General features: G+C 51.5%; 2 protein-coding genes across 3 annotated transcripts; both read right to left on the minus strand.

Moving 5' to 3' along the window:
- Positions 1-577: 577 nt before the first annotated feature.
- Positions 578-8,693, minus strand: LOC149744756 (sodium/potassium-transporting ATPase subunit beta-2). 2 transcript variants are annotated; one of them, XM_089900433.1, is made up of 7 exons: positions 7,944-8,693; positions 6,038-6,166; positions 5,220-5,324; positions 4,897-5,033; positions 4,603-4,659; positions 3,740-3,838; positions 578-3,632 (listed from the first exon to the last, which is right to left on the minus strand). In XM_089900433.1, the coding sequence occupies exons 1-7, from the start codon at positions 8,053-8,055 to the stop codon at positions 3,468-3,470; spliced, it is 804 nt and encodes a 267-aa protein (XP_089756559.1). In that variant the 5' UTR covers positions 8,056-8,693; the 3' UTR covers positions 578-3,467. The 2 variants fall into 2 exon arrangements, with proteins under 2 accessions (XP_089756559.1, XP_089756558.1); XM_089900432.1 differs by having other exon boundaries at positions 580-3,632; positions 4,897-5,102; positions 7,944-8,684.
- Positions 8,694-10,869: 2,176 nt separating this feature from the next.
- LOC111185685 (sex hormone-binding globulin) lies at positions 10,870-20,305 on the minus strand. Its single transcript, XM_089900443.1, has 8 exons — positions 19,977-20,305; positions 19,720-19,811; positions 18,404-18,593; positions 17,336-17,497; positions 16,941-17,100; positions 16,688-16,824; positions 16,080-16,287; positions 10,870-15,827 (listed from the first exon to the last, which is right to left on the minus strand). Exons 1-8 carry the CDS (start codon positions 20,154-20,156, stop codon positions 15,655-15,657), a joined length of 1,302 nt encoding a protein of 433 aa, XP_089756569.1. The 5' UTR covers positions 20,157-20,305; the 3' UTR covers positions 10,870-15,654.
- Between the last annotated feature and the right edge of the window lie 768 nt (positions 20,306-21,073).

Raw genomic sequence — 21,073 nt, forward strand, 5'->3', positions numbered from 1 at the left:
AAAATGTATTATACAACCGAAGTTGGCATTTCAATTCAATGGGGGTAAATTAAGGATATTTTTTAAATGAAGCTGACACAACTAAAAAATAAAAGTAAACCAGACTCCCCATTCACACCACACACAAAAAGAAACGAAAATAAACCAAATATGGGAATTCCTTGTGGTCCAGTGGTTAGGACTCCGTGCTTCCACCGCAGGCGGCCCGGGTTTGGTCCCTGGTCAGGGAAGATCCCGCAAGCCGAGAGGCACGGCCAAAAATAAATAAAGTCAGTTTAATTTTTAAAAAAATAGACCAAATGAATTAAGGTGAATGTAAAAATTGAAATAAAATCCTGTCAAAAAAATTTACAAAACGAGTATACACTACTGACTGGAAACCCAGAAACTGCAAAAGAACAACTAAAGCATATTTGACTATATGAAAAACTAACCAGGAATTCCCTGGCGGTCCAGTGGTTAGGACTTTGCGCTTACACTGCCGAGGGCCTGAGTTCAATCCCTACTCGGGAGAACTAAGATCCCACATGCCAGGAGGTGTGGCCAAAAAAAAAAAAAAAAAAAAGGAAAAGAAACCACTTTTTTTGCGGTACACGGGCCTCTCACTGTTGTGGCCTCTCGTGTTGTGGGGCACAGGCTCTGGACGTGCAGGCCCAGCCGCCATGGCTCACGGGCCCAGCCGTTCCGTGGCATGTGGAATCTTCCCGGACCGGGGCACGAACCCATGTCCCCTGCATCGGCAGGCGGACTCTCAACCACTGCGCCACCAGGGAAGCCCAGAAACCACTTTTAACAGTAAAAGAAACCACAAACTCAAGAAGGAAAAAATCGATTGGGGCAAATTCTACAATGCATAAAACAGTTTATATCTACAACTGTCAAGGAGCTCTAACAAATTAACAAGGGAAGAACGACCCAATAGAAAAAAATATTATGCAGCCATTTAAAAAAAAAAATTAGAGCTCTACCAGGCCAGGTGAAATTGAGTGAACACAGTGAGATGCACAAAATTGTGTATAATATGATCTAATTTTGGTGTAACAATGACCAAAACCCAGCAATCCCTCTGTGTGTGTGTGTGTGTGTGTGTGTGTGTGTACTATGCATTCATGATAAAACTGTGGATATATGTGTATGCATAATAAAGTTATTTTTCAAGGCAAATATTGAGGAACTCATTGCAAACAAAAACAAATAAGCCCCAAGAAAATAAAAATTAGCTATAAAGCCATCCACAAATACCACAATCAACACTGTGGTATAGACTCATCCATCCTTTTTCTCTACGCTTGTGTGTGTACTTTTTTTACGCACAAAACTGGGCTCCTACGGTTCATATTGTTTTGAGATCTGTTTCTTCTGATCAATTTTCCTCTCCTGTCTCTGGGCATTTGCTGATGCTAGTCTCTCCCCCTAAAACCACCACATCCTTTAAGCCCTTCGAAGCCCCCACAGGGAGTGGGTGACCACTCTGAATTTTGTCCTCACCAGCTTTCTCCCCTTCCTGGAAATACATTTAGGTCTACCTGGTTTGAGAGTTTCTCGTGTGCTCCTCCCCTTTCCCGTTAAACTGGGGAGCTCCTTGGGGGCAGGAACTCTGCCTCTTTCATAAGTGTGTCTTCCTGGTGCCTAGAATGCACAGAGTAGGCACTTTATAAGTATTGCTGTAGGAAAGGACGTAGGCTTCTTGCCTGTCTTGTATTGAGTGATCTCAAGATAGTATACGTGATGGAGCAATCTAGGAGGTAGATGCTTGGACACTGGATGGAAGAGATCAAAGCTGGGGAGGGGGCCCCCAAGGGCTGGGTAACTCCCGGGTCACCCAAATCCACCCCCCACCCCCTTCCCAGGGCTCTTCCAAATGCTCAGAAAGGAACAACCTGCACACAGGGCTCCCTGTATGATATATATTTATATATATAATTGCTCTCATTTTATTGTACTTTATCCTCTTTTTACAGTAGATCTGACACAGGCATTAAATAACTGCAGAGAGAGACCAGTGGGGTGAGGGGAGTGCAGGAAGACATGGGGACCCAAAGGGAAGAGACTCAGATCCAGCGAGAGAAAAACAGGGGAGAGTCCATCTGTGGGTGGGATGTGGAAGCTGCAGCATCAAAAAAAAAGGAAGTCAGAGGGGAGGAAGTGAAGGACGTGGGAAAAGAAAGAGTTAAAATGCCTCTATAACTCAAGATCACAGGCAGTCCCTCATTTAACATTCTATGGGCACTATGGGGTTGTTTAAGAAGGCAAAGGGGTCTGAAGGAGACGGAGACAAGAAATTCAGAGCCTTAGATGGAGGAGGTATTTGCAATTTTCAGGCTGGCATGCAGAGAAAAAGGAAGGAGTTAGTGATTAGTTGATAACTTGCTAAGAGAAGCCAGAGAGAGAATGGTGGGGGCATATCTGGGCCCAGGGGAAGGAGGTGGAATAGTCCCATAGCCAGCTGACGTTTCCAAGGTGGCCACTGGGGACCTAGCCAAAATGGCTGCCCCTCCCCCGGGGCGCCTGGGAAGTGGAACTTGCAGGATATTCTGGGAACGCGAACAGGGGGAAGGGAGCCATCGGCAAAAACAAAGTGGACATTCAGCCTAGGTCAACCCCGCCCCTCTGAGTGCCTAGTTGGGTGACAGGAGGGACCAGAAGAGAATTTTCAAGAACCAACATGGACTTCTCCTTCAGACCCTCATTCCCAGCTCACGTAGTCAACGTGGGGTGAGAAGCCAGATGTGCCAGGAAAGAGGGAAAAGGCCACAGAGCCACCTTGTCCTCAGTTACAAACGGCCCCCCTTTCAGTGGAGGGAATGGGGATGGAGAAGACTGGCCAGAGGAGCCAGACAAGTCAAAAGCCACTGAGACAGCGACTGTTGTAGATAGGCAGAAGGTGTGGGAGACAGAGGAAAGTGACAGCAGCTGAGCTGGAATGAGGGATAGAGGGCCACACTGGTGACCACTCTAACGTACAGAAATATTAAATCCCTATGCTGTGCACCTGGAACTAACGTAGTGTTGTAAGTCAATTCTCCTTCAATTTAAAAAACAGAATTGAGCGCCACCTCAGTGTGTGGAAGTAAGGGGTGAAATGAGATATGTGCGTAGGTGGGTGGGTGGGCATTTTCTATAGCTCTCAGGGGATAAGAGGGCGGGACAGGTGGGTAGCTGTGAGGACACCCCACTCAAAGCTACTCCAGGCCTAGAAAGGCTCCCAACTCCTCTGTGACCGTCTTGGGGTCCCATCTCCCTGTCTCTGACTGAGCTAGGGTGGGAAGAAGATGGTGGAAAATGTGGGTAGCCAGGGAATCACGACAGACATCAGGCCGGGTTCAGAAGTAAAGGAAAAGGGACTCAGACAAGCCAGAGCTCTGTTATAAAAAATACCTTTGGGGTGGGTGAGGGAGGGATCAGGCAGGGTCAGGGATATTCCAGAAGCATCCGTAGGAAAGAGGTGGGGGCGGGAGGAAGGGGCCTCAGGTTTTGTTGATGCGGAGTTTGAAGGCCACGCGCCCAGCAAACTTGTCGCGCTCGTCGTCAGTGGCGATGTTGGCGGCGTTGATGCGGCACTCCACGTTCACCTCCACGTTGGGGGTCACATTCAGGAACTTCACGGCCACCAGGGGCTGCGTGTAGTTCACCTGGGCCACAGGAGGAGAGCGAGGCTCCAGGCCCGCAGCAACTCGGCCTCCTCCCCAGGGCCCCGCTCCCCTGCAGGAACCAGCACCCAGCCTCCCACGGGACTTACGTGGAACTTCTTGCCGTAGTAGGGGAAGTACATGAGGTCGATGCTGCCGTTAGCAGGGAACATGACGAAGTTGCCGAGATTCTCAGCATCTTCATCTCGCTGTGGGGGGCGCAGGAGGGTGGGGGAGAGCATGTGAGGGAACCCAGACGCTATCCAGACTTCCCTTTGTTCCTCCTTGACCCCCAAATTATTGTCTCATATCCGTATCCCTTGAGCGCGGAGGCTGGTGTGTTCGCGCGTGCGCAGGAGCGGGTGTCCCATCTCTTCCATCAAACTGGGAAGGCCTCCAGGGCGCTAATGAGCCTGAAGCCTCCTACTGCCCTCCCACCCCAAATTCTTACCCCATCCTCAGAAATCGGTTTCTGGAGCGGAGCCAAGAGAGAACAGATAAATGAGTAAGGGCTCAGTAGGAAACAAGGAGGGGCAGGAAGTTCCTAGAGAGGACAGAGGTGGGGGGAGCAGGGTTCCAAGGACAACTTAGTGGTGGCAGGTGGTGCTTACAGATCAGCAGCTACCAGATACCTAAAAAGAATTGAGGGATAGGAGAGACATGGGATGGAGAGCAGAAGACATGGTCAGGGAATAGAGGAGAACATGGAAGGATTAGGGAGGGAAGCCAGAAGCAGGGCTTTGGGTGGAGTCAGGAAGGGGGTGTCTATCCACACAAAAGAGCAGACTTCTGCATCCTAGAGAGAAGCAAGAGGGGTGGCAGCCCCTTGGAGTTTGAGCCATACTGGAGCCCACTCTTACCCCCTTGTCCCTAGAGTGATGGAGCTTCTGGGAGCAAAGAAGATAGGGAGAGATGAGTGAATGACATGGAAACCATGAAGGACAAACAGGTGCACAAGGCCCAACAAACTCACCTTCCCCACACAGGTAACATTCATGCTCTGGTTTGCTCCTGCATAGAAGTTGATGACCTGGAGCGAGGAGAGAGAGTCGTGAGGGTTAAAGAAAGAAGTTGTCAAAGACACAAGTATCCAGCCTTCCAACCACCATCTCAGCCTCCAATGGCCCCATCTCTCTTGTTCTCTCAGCCATTCAAATATCTACAAATCTCCCGAAGCGCAAGAGCCCCAGCAAAATAAAGCAGCTGCCAGCAGATGGTAGCCCCAGCTCCCTCCTCCGCTCCCCCTGGGAACTAAGGTCATGAGTACCCGGTTCATCTTGATGAAGACACAGGGCTGTCCTGTGCTGTAACCATAGTGGGTGGGGTCCCCAATGCCAGAGCAGTCGCCCAGCTGGGTCCGGTTGAACTGGCAGGCACGTTTCGGGTAGTTGAGAACTCCGTTATCTGGTTGTTCGTAATAGCGCCCAGGGAGGCAGACATCATTCTTTTGGGCTTGGATGGAGTCATTGTAAGCTACGGGGGGTGGGGGGGGTGGGGGGGGGAGAGTCACAGGCCTCATGTTCTGCTCCCAGGGTCTCCAGTCCCCTGCCCCGAGGTCCTGCACAGCCACATCACCAGCCCCATACTCACGCTCCAGGAATTTGTTGAGCTTCTGAACATGCTGGTCCCAGCTTTCAGTGTCACTGACATTGACAATGACATCTAGGTTCTCAGTCTTAGGGCGAATCATCAAGCCTAGTCAACAAAGGCGAGAGTGAGGGGTATATATAAGATGAGGGACCACACACAGAGGGAAAAAGATGGACATAGGGAACACCAGGGTGAGGGACAGGTGAAGATCCGAGATCGTCTTCCCGGGAGGGAGATCTCCTGTGAACATCTGCCACCTCCCCAGATCACAGAGCTCTCAGCTGTGGGAAATGGGAAGGCAGACTTCAAGAATTCCCCAGGGCTTCCCTGGTGGCGCAGTGGTTAAGAATCCGCCTGCCAATGCAGGGGACATGGGTTCGAGCCCTGGTCAGGGAAGATCTCACGTGTCGCAGAGCAACTAAGCCCGTGCGCCACAACTACCGAGCCTGTGCTCTAGAGCCTGCGAGCCACAACTACTGGGCCCGTGTGCCACAACTACTGAAGCCCACAAGCCTAGAGCCCGTGCTCCGCAACAAGAGAAGCCACCGCAGTGAGAAGCCCGCACACCACAATGAAGAGTAGCCCCTGCTCGCCTCAACTAGAGAAAGCCTGCGTAGGCAATGAAGACTCAACGCAGCCAAAAATAAAATAAATAAGTAATTAAAAAAACAAAAAAAAGAACTCCCCGCACATGGTGACTGGATCATCAGAACCGAACCTCTGAGAAGAGCCGACAGTTCTCAGCCTGTGAGTTCCTTTTGGATACCTGGGGGCACAAGAGCAGTTACAGTGGCTGGTGGGGGAGCCTCATCACTCACCCGGTGTGGCCAGTCGGTCCTGGTACTTGGGAGTATGATCAGAGACCGTCTGCAGCATCACCCACATGGTGAGGGTGAACATGGCGGTGAGGAAGCCATAGAAGACGAGGTAGAAGAGGAGGATAAAGGCTAAGGAGGAGGAAACAGGGTCAGCAGGTTCCAGGTCTCCCTCGATGACCTGACCTATCCCCACACACCCCTCTCCCACTCAGAGGTTCTGCACAGGAATGGATCGCAGAGCCTTGGGAAGCCTTCCCCTGGAAGCAAAAGGAGACAAGCTGAAAAGCGGCAGTTGTGTCTGGCTTCCAGCCATGACTCCCAGCCCTTCCTGATCCCACAGCACAGTGAAGCCCGACCTTATGGAGGCCACAAGAGATCTAAACTCTTGTTGCTGGCACAACTCATAGTATAGGCCGCAGTCATTTTGCCACAAATTACGTTCTCAACTCCTCAACCTTCGTGGCCCTGAAAAGGCACAATATCTGATACTACTGTATCGGTACTCATGCTTGAAGCTGTCTAGCACGATGACTTTCAAGCTGGCATTGGCCCCAATTCACAGCCAAACTCTTATCCCATCCCTCAGGGCGTGGACGTCCACACTCAAATAGCAAAATCTCTCTCTCAGAGCCCCACAAAAGCCAAACCTTGAATGAGGCTCCTGCCAAGCTACAAAGTCTCAGCTGTCCAGAACCTTCAACAGTCACCTACCCCCCAATTCACACACAGCACCCAGGGCAGAGGCAGGAGTAAACGTAGACCTCCAATAGCCTTTCAGGCATACAGCTGGTCCTTGGTGGATGTGACACGTCACTCTGTCACTCCTCAGCCTGGTGTGAGTACCTGCTGTTTCCACCACCCCAGACCCCCAGTCCTTCCATCTCAGAAGACACTTCACTCAAGAAGCCTTCTCAGATTCTCCCAAGCACTCGTGGATGCCTCTAGTCCCAGGGAGTGGACTTCAAGTTTCCTGCGGCAAGGACTGCATCGGACCCACCTCAAGTGCCCCAAGTGGCTGAGCTAATGGGGTCCGCGTTCAATTAGTGTGGATGAATTGTAAGCTGTGTCACACAATGTCTCCTGTGCTTCGACTTCCCAGCTTGAAAATCCCTTTCGGAAGAATTCCACCCCTCACTGGCACCTATGCCCAGCACGGGACCCTCAACCAGATGCAACTCCCTCCACGCCTCCCCAGTGGCGCCAAGGTATGGGTGGGTAAGGAGCCAAGCCACGCAAGCCCAGAGACACACTGGGCCGGATGATGTACATGTCTCACCACTAGTGACCACTCCCTCCGCCTGCGACATCTGAGCCGAACACCCAGCCCCGAAAACCTCCCAGTGTCACCCCGGCGCAACAGCCCCCCACCCGCCAAGCAGCCACAGAAGGCTCCAAAACACCCGGTAGTAGGACACAGACAACTTCCGCTGTGAAGAACCCCCTCCAACACACTCCCCACCTCTCCAAGGCCCGCCCGCTCATGAACGTTCCCAGGGTCCAAGGGGTGGGCTCGAGCTAAAAATAGACGGGGCTGGCTAGCTAGTGAGAGTCAGAGGGAGGGAAGGGTCTCTCTTCTGGGGAAGGGGGGGCGACTGTGCGGAGCTGACCGGACTCCGACAGCGAGCGCGAGCGCCGCGGCGCGGACACGCGCTCAGAGCCCGCGACCCCCCGAGCGAGGGGGCTCCGCGGGGGACGGGAAGGCGGCAGTGACCTACTTTCTCCGCCTCCGCAGCGGCCAGCCAGGGAGATTAGACCGGCGATTCGGCGCCCTCCCAGTCCAGAGCCCGGCAGGGGGGCCGGACGCCGGGGACCCGGGAAGGGAGCTGGGGCTGCGCCGGCGGGACCTCGTGTGCTCGGGGCGTCGCCCGGCGGACCCCCAACCCCTCGCGCGGCCGGCCCCGCATACCCCAGCTGGTTCCAGTGCGGCCCATGAACTGGTGCGTCCTCGGGTTCCACACGAACTCCTTCCACTCCTCAACCACCTGCCCGCAGCTCTTCTTCTCTTTCTGAATGACCATCTTGACGGCGGGGGGCGAGTCCCGCGCGGGGCGGGGGCTACGGAGAAGCCGGGGTGCGGCGCGTGAAGCACACTCACGCACCAGAACGCGCGGGAAGCAAAGGCAGCGGGGGCGAGGGAGACCCCTCCCTCAGATATGCAGCTGCTGCAAATTCCGGGGCGCAGGGCCACACGTTGCGGGGTGCTGGCGGCGCGGCGTAGGATGCACAGAACCTAGGCCCCCCCCCACTGCAATGAAAAGGGGGGGTTGTCCGAGCAGGGGAGGATAAAAAGAGGAAGGGGTGCGAACGCAGCTTCACTCCCCAAACCTCCCAGAAGCAAAACGAAAAGGGATGCAAAAATAGACGGCTGCAAAACCCGAGAGAAGCGCATAAAAAATCGGGGTGCAAAGGGGCAGGGAGAGGTGGGGGAGGGGACCGCCCCGAAATCCGAGATGCAAAGAGGCTGTGGAGGAGGGTCGGGTGACCGTTCAAGGCTCTTCTGCCGAGCGGAGACCGCCACACCTGCGGTGGCTCGGCCGCGGGGGTGGGGTGGGGTGGGGACGCGCAGTTGTGGGGGACAGGCAGGGATAGGGGTCCCCCGGGCGGAGGCTCCGCTCTTCAGCAGTGCGGGGCCGGCAGCCGCGGCGCTCAGTCTATATACTCCGCGGCTCCGGGGGTGCCCGCCCCCTTTCCGCCCCCCCAAGAGGCCCCGCCTCCTCGCTGCTGGCCTGGGCGACTTCATGCATATGCAAATTTGGAGAAAGGGATTGGGCCCGCCCCCCTGACGCCTCTTCAGGACCTAGAGGTCTCTCCCTTACCCCCACTCCAGGTACTGGACTAGATCTGGGTGAGTGGAGAGGATAGAGGGCGTGTCCGGGCGGAGTAGAGATAACCCCCGAGAGACACAGAAGACAGAGAGGAAAACAGATATATGCTGAGATGGGGGCCCCATCTCAGGCAGGGAGTTAGAAAGAGACTAAGATCCAGGAGACGGGGCAGAATGTGAGACGAATAGAGAAGGAGCCAGAGATCAAGAAAAACAGATCGAAGAGACCAGCTGAGGTACTACACCAGCCGGGCTGGAAGCTAGAACAGTCCTCAAAGAGATCAATAGAGGCCACCACAGGAGGGAAATTCCCCTTATGGGAGCTGCTACCAATCCCCCCGACACCTCCTTCTCCAGTCCCACTGCCGCTTCTCCCACCACCTGGTTCTCTCCAAGCCTGGGGGCTTCTCTGCCTTCCCACCACATCCCTCATGAAACCCTTCCAGGGACTTCGCTGGTGGCGCAGTGATTAAGACTCTGCGCTCCCAATGCAGGGGGCCCTGGTTCCATCCCTGGTCAGGGAACTAGATCCCACGTGCATGCCGTAACTAAGGAGCCCGCCTGCTACAACTAAGACCTAACGCGACCAAGTAAATATTAGGGGGGCAAAAAAGACCTTCCAACACCACATTCCCAGCCCCCAATACTGCCCTGAGACCCCAGCCCTGGAGCCCCATCTGCTTAGGTGTTCTGCCTCCTCCCACCCCCATGTCTGAACTCCCCTTCTCATTTGCCCATTTGGGTCAACAAACATTTATTGAGCACCTACTAGAGACCTTGTGCAACCCAGCGCTGGGGAGGTAAAGTCATGGTTCTCACAGGGCTCCAGAGACCCACAGTCTAGTAGGGAGGTACATGGGCCTCCAAAGACCTCCTGTTAAGAATCATTATCTGGGACTTCCTTGGTGGCACAGTGGTTAAGAATCTGCCTGCCAATGCACGGGACACAGGTTTGAGCCCTGCTCCGGGAAGATCCCACATGTCTCGGAGCAACTAAGCCCGTGCTCACAACTACTGAGCCTGCGCTCTAGGGCCCGTGTGCCACAACTACTGAAGCCCACCTGCCTAGAGCCCGTGTTCCGCAACAAGAGAAACCACCGCAATAAGAAGCCCGCGCACCGCAATGAAGAGTAGCCCCTGCTCGCCACAACTAGAGAAAGCCCGCGTGCAGCAATGAAGACCCAACGTAGCCAAAAATAAATAAATAAATTTATCTTTAAAAATGTTATTTTCTTTTTAAAAAATATTTATTTATTTTGGCTGCGTCAGCTCTTAGTTGTGGCACACAGGCTCTCTGGTTGTGGCGCGCAGGCCCCAGAACACGCAGGCTCAGTAGTTGAGGCGCGTGGGCTTAGTTGCCCTGCGGCATGTGGGATCTTAGTTCCCCGATCAGGGATCGAACCCGAGTCCCCTGCATTGGAAGGTGGATTCTTAACCACTGGACTACAAGGGAAGTCCCCAAAATGTTATTTTCTTTATCTAGAATAACATTAAATAAATTTAAAATACCATGAAAAGTCAAGAGAAGAACCATGGAAGAAAGGAAAATATTTTATATTTTAGTACCCGAACGGCACTTTTTTCCTGCTTTTTGAACAAGGGATTCCACATTTTCATATTGCACTGGGTCCCACAAATTATGCAGCTGGTCTTACTTCAGTCCCTTCTGCAGCAGACTCTGGATTAATTTTCTCAAAATACAGTTTTAATTAGGGCACCCCTCAGCTCAAAGGTCTTCGGTGGCTTCCTGTGACCCTGCAGGATGCAGTCCTGATTCTTCAGTCTCACCCTCAGGGTACTCCATATCTAGACCCAGTCTGTATCCCCAACCTCCTTTGCCACTAGGCCCCAACTAGTCCTCTGCTGGAGCTGAGCCCGCCACTCCTGGGACAGGCTCTGCTTACTCCTGACTTTACACCTTTGTCCATTTCATCTCCACATCCTGGAAGACTGCCCACCCTTCAGAGTCCAGCCCCGACTCCCATTCATTCATTCAATGTGCACCTAATGAGCATTTGCTTAGAGCCAGGCACTATTCTGGTCCCTGTGCTCCTGGGACTCCCATTCCAATAAACCGTAAAAACAAATTAAATAATGTTAATATTATGCAGAAAAAAATAAAACAGGGTGATGTGCCAGAGTGCCTGCATGGGCATGGATGGCCTTACTGAGGAAATAATTTTTAATTGCCCCAAGTAACCCAAAGGAGCCATAGGGACATGTAGGGGAAGAGCTTTCCAGGTGGAGGGAAGGGTCAGTGCAAAGGCTGGGCTTGAACGAGGGACAGCAAGATTCGTACAGCAAGAGATCTGAGAGGTAGGCAGAGGCCAAGTCATGCAGGTCCTTGTATGCCAAAGGGAGTAGTTTGGATTTTAATCCAACCATCACAGAAACAATTTCAGGATTTTTCTGCGGGTTTTTTTTTTGTTGTTTGTTTGTTTGGCCGCACTGTGCAGCACATGAGATTTTAGTTTCCCGACCAGGCATCGAACCCATGCCCCCTGCAGTAGAAGCACCGAGTCTTAACCACTGGACCACCAGGGAAGTCTTAATTCTAGGCAATGAATCGACATGATTAAATTTAATGAAAATCACCATGGCTGCCGTGTGAGAGTGGACCATGGGAAGCGAGGAGCCCAGGTAGCAGGGCTTTGCAGCAGTCTGGGTGGGAGATATGGACGGCCTGGACCAGGGCAGCAGCTTTGCAGATGGAGACAAGAGGATGGGTTCAGAATCTATTTAGGCAGTAGAATGATGACCATGGCTAGTGCCTAAGTTTTTGTCTTGAGCAACTGGGCTGAAAACTCTTATATTTTATCTTTTCAGCTAGACTGTAAGCTCTTTCAGAGCAAGGCTTTCTATATATCCTCCATACCCAAGCAACACACAGAGCTACCGAAGATAACGCCTGGTTGCTGAATTGGGCTTAAACATGGAATGGCTCCTTCTACGAGAAACCTCAGGGAAGCAACTCGCCTTTTCCTTCATCAGTTAAGGAGCACGGAAATGGGCCAGTCTCGATCTGGAGAGATGAGGCCTGGATCTTACCCTCAACACACACAGCCTGGCAAACACAGGCCTGCAGATGGCCTCCAGACTGTTGGTTCAGTCTCTGCCCTGTACCCCAGGCTCACTTGGAAAAGAAAGAATGAATGTCTTCTGTACACTTAGGGCAGTTCTGGGGTAAGGCTGAGACTGTGTTGCTCCCTTCCATGCCTTCTCCTAAAGCTGAGGGTCAGCATGAGGAGGGCTGGGCGTAGGGAGGGAAGGACACTCTACTCCGTGCAGCATTGGTGTTCACGGGGAAAGAGGCTGAGGAAGGAGTGAGGGGGCAAAGAGCCATTACAAACCTCCAACCTCTTTCTGGAACCCAGCCCTCCCTCCAGCATCTCCAGAAAGGAGGAAGGGAATGAGAGCTCCCACACCCCCTCTCCCATACCCAGAGCCTGTCTTAGGTCTGTGCCCAATGATCCTCTTCCCCCTACCAACCAGATCCCAGGGACTCAGCTGTTTGGGTTCCCAGCAAGATGGGTCTTTGTAGAGACAAGAGCAAGGAAAGAAGAGAGCTCCAAAACACAGATATGGCCGGGGCAGGGCAGGGGTGGGGGAGGAAAAGTAGCAGGTTATTATTTAATGGGTACAGACTTTCAGTGTTACAAGAAGAAGAGCTCTGGAGATGGATAGTGGTGATAGTTGTACAACATTGTGAAGCTTAATGCCACTGAACTGGACACTTAAAAATGGTTAAGATGGTAAAAGACTGAGGAAAACTGACTGGCTTGAATTTACTATTATAACACCTCTCCTTTCTTGCAATTTATCATGGTCTGTGTAATGGCCTAGAGTGTCTTTGTTTTATGTGATGAAGGTATGTGTGATATTATGAAGGTATATATTTGTATTCTGTAACCGTTAAAGACTTAGCCTGACTTTAAAACATGCAACCTGGAACTGATATATAAATGTTTTTTATCTGTTGGCTTTTCGTTTCATCCATGTATTCAATATATCTTGATTAAATTCCTCAAAAAATTGGTTAAGATGGTAAATTTTATGTTATGTGTATTTTAGCACAATTTAAAAAAAAGGAAAGAAACACATGTTCCTGCGCTGACTAGATCAAGCCCCAACTCCTCAGCAGGACATACAAGGCCTCTCACCCCGTGGCCCAAGGAGCCTTCCCAGTCTGCCCTCATTCCATCTCAGCCTGCCCCCAGTTCAGCCACATCACACACCCTTCCTTATCTTCCATACCCGGCAGGCTCAGACTCATATTTCAAGAACTATGCAGGAGGCTAATGATATAAACAAGAGCAACATCTCTCATACAGGGAGCACTTTCTATATGCCAAGCACTGTGCTACACATCTGACTTACATGATTCCACCAAACGCTCCTGGCAACCCTGAGTAGGGTGACTTGCCCATTTTGTAGATGGGGAAACTGAAAGATAAAGAGGTTTAGTCATTTGTTCAAGTTCCTGGCACTTCCTAAGAGATCCCTATTAAATCATTTTACATATCTGTCTCTCTCCCCAGACCCCTGTCCTCCAGGGCCAGGACCAAGTCTTATTCATGCCTGGAGTCCCTATGGAGTACCTAACACAGTGCTTGGCATACTGTCAGGGTCCAATAAATGTTAGTTGAAAGAAAGAAAGAGGGAGAGAGAGAGAGTGAGAAGGAAGGAGGGAAGGGAAGAGAGAGGTAACACACAGGGTGGAGTGAGTGGGTAGGCCAGGCTTGGGGCCCACAGCATATGCTCTCAAGCTCCAGAATTGTTTTTAGGGGTGTGGGAGAGGCAGGGGACACTGGGCTGGCATTGTAGGTGCCCTTGGTGGGAGCCTGGCAGAGTCTGTGTAAAAGCAGAGTCAGTCTTAATGAAAGAGTGTAGACAGCTCTGGATGGTAATCAGGAATCTTGGAATCTAGGGCAGGCTGGAGAAAGAGAGGTTGGGAGCACAGTGTCCTGGACAGGATGGGGTAGAGGGAGGAGAGAAAAGCTAGCCCTTGGGAGATTCCTCAGGGACACAAGGCCAGGAAGTTGCCACTCAGAACAACCCCCTTGGTGGGGACCAGGTGTGTTCAAGCCCTTGAGCCTCTCTCCCCACTGGCTTGCTCATACCCGAGACCCCCATAGGACTGGTTTCTTTTCAGGTCTCTGCTCAAGTGACACTGCTTCAGAGAGGCCTTGCCTGACCACCTGGCTAATGCTGCCCCTCCCCTACCACCCTTGATTCTACTACAGGATTTTATTCCCTTTATAGAGACAACCACTATCTGAAATGACCTTGCTTATTTATTTTTGTTTATGGACCATCTGGCTGTCTCCTCTCTTACACTGTGAACTTCATAAGCGCAGGGATTGTGTATCCTTTTCATCAATGCATTCTCAGTGTCTAGAACAGTGCCTGGTACACAGTAGGTGCTCAGTAAATACCAGTTGAATGAACTTAGTCAAGTGGCCCAGGCTAACCCTGAACATTGCCCAGGGACCAGAGTTGAATTTGGGCTCTCTGGACATACTGAGGACTCTCCTGAAAAACACTCTGACTGGAAGGAGGCAGCCATAGACTTGCAAACTTGAGATTGTGAGGGTCCAAGGAGGGGCCTAGGATGTGTCTTCCAACCCAGAGACTCTCTGGGGTCACTTAGGTCCTGGCTAATCCTTGTAGAAGGGGGACAGCAGGTCCAATGAGTGACTCACCCTGTTGCCTGGGTTACTGGTAGGAAGATCCTCGTAACCTAGGAAGCTGGGACACTGGGATCCCCATGGGGTCTGGAGATGGGGGATGGGCATGAAGTTTCCCAGGGAGCTGGGGGCTGAGGCAGGAGGGTACCCCAGGAAGGAGATGGGGCGCCAGGATTCTCCAGAGGTCTGGAGGCTGAGTCACCATATATTCTTTGAGGGCAGAGATATTCCCGACTCTGTCTGTTCTTTCCAGCTGGGACCAGCACAAACCAGTTCCTGTTTAATGAAGTAAAGACAAATTCATCTGGGAACGCAGTTAGTGGGCCGAGATGAGAAGAGATAGAGGCAGCCTTCTCCCTCTGCTCTCCCCCCCTTTTCTTTCTCCCTGCTGCCTCCACCCCTTTTCCCAAAGGCCTCCATCTGTCTATGACCCACTCACGCCCCCTGCTGCTCCTTTCTTGGATAGCAGTGGCCTGTCTAAAGGACAACCAAATCCCATCTCTTCCCTTCCCTCCTGACTTCTGGGGACCAGCCCCAGAGGGACAAAGCTAAAGCCCCGGGGCAGCAGCTGCTGGGGAAGGAGGTGGGCTGCTGGCTCCCAGGAAGTGACTCGCAACTGGGGGGGGTGTGTCTGTGGGTCTGTGGGTGCTGTTGCTGGGATCTCAGCCTAAGAAGTCACCACTTCCTCAGGAATCCCTCCTTGATCCCCAGCCTAAGTCAAGGCCACTGGCCTTCAAGCTTTCTCAGTTCCCTGACTGCTCCTTTATGGTGCATATCAGAGTTTCCAATTATCCACTCACTTGTTAGTCTTTGATGGATGCCTGCCTCCCCCAGGGGACCACAAGCACAGAGAGGGCAGGAAGCAGGGTTAGTTTTTCATTTTGCTTTGTTTTGGCCGCAATGTGCGGCATGCAGGATCTCAGTTCCCCGACGAGGGATCGAATCCAGGCCCCCTGTATTGGGAGCTCGGAGTCTTAACCACTGCCACTAGGGAAGTCCCGAAGCAGGGTAAGTTTTGCTCATCAGTGCAACCTGATGCTCAGCACAGTGCCTGGTACATCGCAGATGCACAGTAAGTATTTGTTAAATAAATGAATGAGTGACATTCAAAGGAGATTCTTAGGCGGGGATTTAATGGTAGTGTCAGTGCCATTGCCTGGGCTCTGGGGGCAGCTGTGAGTCCAGATGTCCTGGCTTCTGCTCAGGGCCCGGTCCATGTCCAGCCTCTGGCCTTGTGCCCAAAGGCCATCCAAGCAAAAGGATGCAGAAGAGGCCTCTACTACAGCGAGGTAGTATGGAGGAGGCATTAGGGTGGCCGTGGTCCAGAAGCTCCTCCCCACTTTTCCAGTCCTCTAACCTAAATTTTTAAAGCACTTCCTCCCACTGTCCCCTTATCCTCTCTCTTCTTGTGGCCTTCTCCTCTTCCCTCGCAGAGATTTCCTTCCTCTAAAAATGCATCCCTTCCCACCTCTTCCCCTCCCCTTAGCTGTTTCCCATGGTGTGCTGAGAAACTTCAACATCACTTTCTTACCTGGCAAAGCCCCCAGGAAGAGACGCCCCTGTGTTTGGGCCCAGAGGTTGACGAGGGGGGCAGGGTCCACGGGAGGCAGAGCAAGGATCTCCTTCTTTGTCCTCTGGCTCAAAACCACCCTGGACACAGTCAGCTTCAGCTGAAGAGTGATCCCCAAGATGAGGGGCAGCTCCAGCCCTGGCCCTGACACAGAAGACAGCATCACTTTCTGCAGAGTGTGTGGGAAGGGACATAAGCGGGGGAGGAAAGAATGAACTGCATCTGCTCCGTGTGTCCCACCCCTGGCTGACTTAATCCTGTCTCTTAGCCATGCAGTCTATCTACTGGCCATTCCCACCACCTCCATCCTGCCTTAACTCTCCTGGCTTGGCCTTCTATAAAACCACACCCTCCCCAGGTAAATATATAATCTAACTACAAGTCACTGTTTGCTGTGGGCCTCTTTAATATGTGTCTCTGCCCGCCCACCCCAACCCTTAAACCATTGTAATATTGACATTTTATTTTATTTTTATTTCTTTATTTTTTCGTAATATTGACATTTTAGAGTCCCCTTTTCTCCCACTGCTCCCAGGCTCCACTGAATGCAGGCAGCATCTCCCTCTTACTTGATCTTGGAGGTGGAGGCTGAGCCAGAAAGGGTTTTCTGGGGTCCCAAGGGCAAGGAGGTGGCCTGAGCCTGCTGCTAGCTGGAGTCCCAGGTCCAAGGAGAAGGCCCAGGGCTCTACATGAGGCCAGGGAATGTCTGGGGGGAGAAATGACCCTCCTGAGGTCTGAAGGCTGGGGATTCATGGAGGGAAGGGGCTAGTGCTGGAGGGAAATGGACACAGAGCTGGCCATGGAGGGGAAAATAACCTTTACCTTCAAGACTGAATTCTGCACCAGTCCCTGGCGGGAAGAATATCCCAGGTTGAGACTCTACAGCACAGCTTCTGAGACTAGTGGGGACAGATGCTGAGGTCTGGGCCTGCTGGTCCAGCCAGTCTTCCCGGCGCAGGCAGCCATCCAGGGCAGGGACCAGCTGGAGCCCGTGCGGGGAAGGGAAGATGCGGGGGATGCTGGAATCAGGATATCTGAGTGCCAGTCCCAGACTCCCACCCTGTTTATTCCCCTCCAAGATGCAAGCATTTGGCCTCCCCCATGCAGCTCTCACCCCATATCCCCTCCTTGAAGTGTGGACTTAGACCCCCACGGCCACCCAGCCAGCAATGCTTTACGAGCTTTGGTCATGGTTCCTGCCCCTGTGACGCAGCTACCCGCAACCAGAGTTTGGAGGCAGGGAAGAGCAGCCCCCCGAGAACAATCCTCATGATGGGCTGGGGTTTGTTTGCCAGTGGCCCAGAGACCTGTCTCAGATGCAGCACCTCCTCCCCATCCAGCCCTACCATCACAGAATCCGCATGGATCTTCACTTCCATCTGCAAGAAGAAAAAGAGAAGAAGAATCAGAGGTTGCTGGGGCCTGCCTCCACCACTTTCTTCAGAGGCAGTCTAGAAAATGCCATACTGAAGATGGCGGAGTAGAAGGACTTGAGCTCACCTCCTCTCATGAAGACACCAAAATCACAACTAACTGCTGAACAACCATCTACGAAAAAAGACTTGAACCTACCAGAGGAAGTCTAGTATGGCAGAAAGAACAAGTACTTGAAGAGTCAGCTGGCATCCGCAGCTCACTCTGGACTTGTCACTTACATACTAACAAAGCCTCAGAACTCACTTCTGAAAAAATGGGGACAAGAATAGCAACTTCTGGGACTTCCCTGGCGGTCTAGTTGTTAAGACTCTGCAATTCCGGGACTTCCCTGGTGGTGCAGTGGTTCAGAATCTGCCTGCCAATGCAGAGGACATGGGTTCGATCCCTGGTCCGGGAAGATCCCACATGTCTCGGAGAAACTAAGCTTATGTGCCACAACTACTGAGCCTGTGCTCTAGAGCCCACGAGCCACAACTACTGAGCCCGCATGCCACAACTACTGAAGCCCACACGCCTAGAGCCCGTGCTCCGCAAAGAGAAGCCACCGCAACGAGAAGCCCGCACACCACAACAAAGACCCAATGCAGCCATAAAAATAAATAAAATTATATTAAAAAAAAAAAAAGACTCTGTGCTTCCACTGCGGGGGGCACGGGTTTGATCTCTGGTCAGGGAACTAAGATCCCGCATGCCAAGAGGTGTGGCAAAAAAAAAAAAAAGCAATTTCATGGGGCTTTTGTGTGGATTCAATGAGATGACAATGATAAAGGGATGCCCAATAACTTGGTTCCATTCCCTTCCTCACACCAGCTCAAGACACCCCTCCCTCAGGACCAGATCTGGCTTACCTGGTGCCACCTCCCATCGTCCAGCCGGGGTCCAGCACCCACTGTAAGTTGGGCCCAGTGATTATGAAGCGGGATCTCAGGCCTGCCATCCCGAAGTCCCAGCACAAACCAGTCATCCTCTGGGTTGGTATCACCATAAAAAATCACTCCCTCTGGATCCCAGGTCCGAAACTCAAAGGAGGAGGAGGTTCTGGAAGGACACAGAAGTAAAGACTGGGTATGGGGTGTGCTCTTTGAGCATAGATGTGAGGTTGAGGGAAGTGGAGTTCAGTGAGAGAGAAGGACAGGGAGACAGGGAAAAGAGCAGGGCTGGTGCACTGTTCATAATAGCGAAGACATGGAAGCAACCTAAAGGTCCATCGATAGATGAATAGATAAAGAAGATGTGGTACATATATGCAATGGGATATTACTCCGCCATGAAAAAGAATGAAACAAGGACTTCCTTGGTGGTCCAGTGGTTAAGACTCCGAGCTCCCAGGGCAGAGGGCCTGGGTTCCATCCCTGGTCAGGGAACTAGATCCCACATGCGGCAACTAAAGATCCTGAATGCCGCAACGAAGATCCCACATGCTGCAAATAAGACCCAGCACAGCCAAATAAATAAATAAATATTTAAGAATGAAACAATGCCATTTGCAGCCACATGCATGGACCTAGAGATTATCATACTAAGTGAAGTAAGTCAGACAAAGACAAAATACCATATGCTATCAATTACAAGTGGAATTTAAAAACTGATACAAATGAACTTATTTGCAAAACAGAAACAGACTCACAGACATAAAAAACAAACTCATGGCTACCAAAGGGGAAGGTGGGCAGGGATACATTGGGAGTTTGGATTAACAGATACAAGCTACTATATATAAAATAGATAAGCAACTTCTGTTGCTTATTCCTTGAAATGTGCCAGCTTATATTTTATCATCTTTTTTTTTTTAATCACATCTTACTACCAAGTTTGATCTCTGCTTTTTGCTTCTGTTTTAGGAGCAATGACCTCAATAAAGAATATTTTTGGAAAAAAAAAAAAGCAACAAGGTCCTACTGTATAGCACAGGAAACTATATTCAATATCTTGTAATAAACCATAATGCAAAAGAACCTGAAAAAGTATATATATAACATGTATCATAAATACATATATATATATAAAACTCAATCACTTTGCTGTACCCCAGAAGCTAACACAACATTGTAAATCAACTATACTTCAATTAAATAAAGCAAAAAAAAAAAAAAAAAGAGAGAGGAGCTGATGGAGAGAGGATGAGGTCAGGGGACTAGGTCAAAGAATTAGGTCAACCCCATACTTTATGATCTTGGTGAGGTTAAAGGTCATGATGGTTACAGGTTCTTGTCCAGGGCCATTGCTGAGGTGCAGAGCAGGCCGGTCCTGAGTCCTCTGCCAGAGAGAAAAATAAACAAGCTGAAATAAGATGTGCCAGAGACAGACCGGAGGGAGAAGCACTGCTACGAGGCCAGAGGAGGAAAGAAAGGAAGAGAGCAGAGCTAAAGTGTAGCTCACTTAAACACACACAGGGCTTAGCGCCCTGTCCTGCTCCTGCACCTGTCTGGGGAGAATATGTCTCACGGCTCGTCCTTCATGGCTGGGAGGCAGCAGGAGCAGCGGCAGCGGCAGCCCATGCCATGTGGCCGGTGGACCTCCGCTCTCCATAATCAGCCGTGGTCCTCTCTGTGCCTCAGACAACTCTGAGGAGAATGCATGGGGGCAGGCAGCGTCGCACATGGTTGGTGGAGGGTTAAATGTTGCCCCGGGGGAAGAAGGGGGCAGGAGACAGGGCCACTGACCCTACGGCCCCTCTGAGGACAAATGGAGTGAGGAACAGAGTTCCTCCACTACCCTCCCCCACTGCTGAGAAAGTTTCTGAGCTGGGAGAGGACACCTCACTTCCCCTCTCCTTCTAGAGCCTGACCTGGGTCCTCCAAGCCTTCTGCCCACCTGCGGAGGCTGCCTTGAGGACAAACATGAGATCTAGAAACAGACATGCCCAGATCCCCAAGTAGCATCCTCCATAAGGCCTAGAGCTGTGAGACATGGAATCCCAAATACTAGCTGGGTGACTGTGGGCAAGTCACCCCACCTGTGTGCTTTAGTGTCCTTGTCTGCAAAATGTGAAAAATACTTACTTTCCAGAGTTACTGTGAACAAGGATGAATCGAGATGATACAGGCACAGTGCCTGGTATCTGCTCTGAGCTCTTCCCTTAGTATTTTCCCAGGCCTCTGAGGCTTGCTGCATAGGGAGGCATTCATTGTCTCTGAGTGTGATTCAGTGGATACTAAGAGTCCTGGTCCCTCCTCCCCCACCATTATCTTCTCTTAGCCGTCGACTACAAGGCCTAACCATTTACCAGTAGAAATTCATCACCCTCTCCCTGACCCATCTTAAAATACAAATGCCCCCAAGAGGAGTAACACTTTGAGCCAGTAGGCAAGAGCTGGAGGTCTTGGGGCTCACCCCGAGTCTGGATGGGCTGGAATGGGTGAGTTGGGGTGAAGGGTAGAGCAGGTATCACTGCACACTTCAGTTAAAGAAGGAGGTATCTTTTGAGCCGTGGAGTTTCTCCAACGGAGGCTGGAACACCCAGATAACAACAACGAGGAAGCCTCGGCAGTCCAGCCTTGACCGCTGCGGGGAGTGCG

This window comes from Delphinapterus leucas, chromosome 19 (assembly GCF_059928025.1).
Source record: "Delphinapterus leucas isolate spDelLeu-1000000601 "Yukka" chromosome 19, BTC_Dleu_Yukka2, whole genome shotgun sequence".
In the NCBI taxonomy this organism is placed as follows: domain Eukaryota; kingdom Metazoa; phylum Chordata; class Mammalia; order Artiodactyla; family Monodontidae; genus Delphinapterus; species Delphinapterus leucas.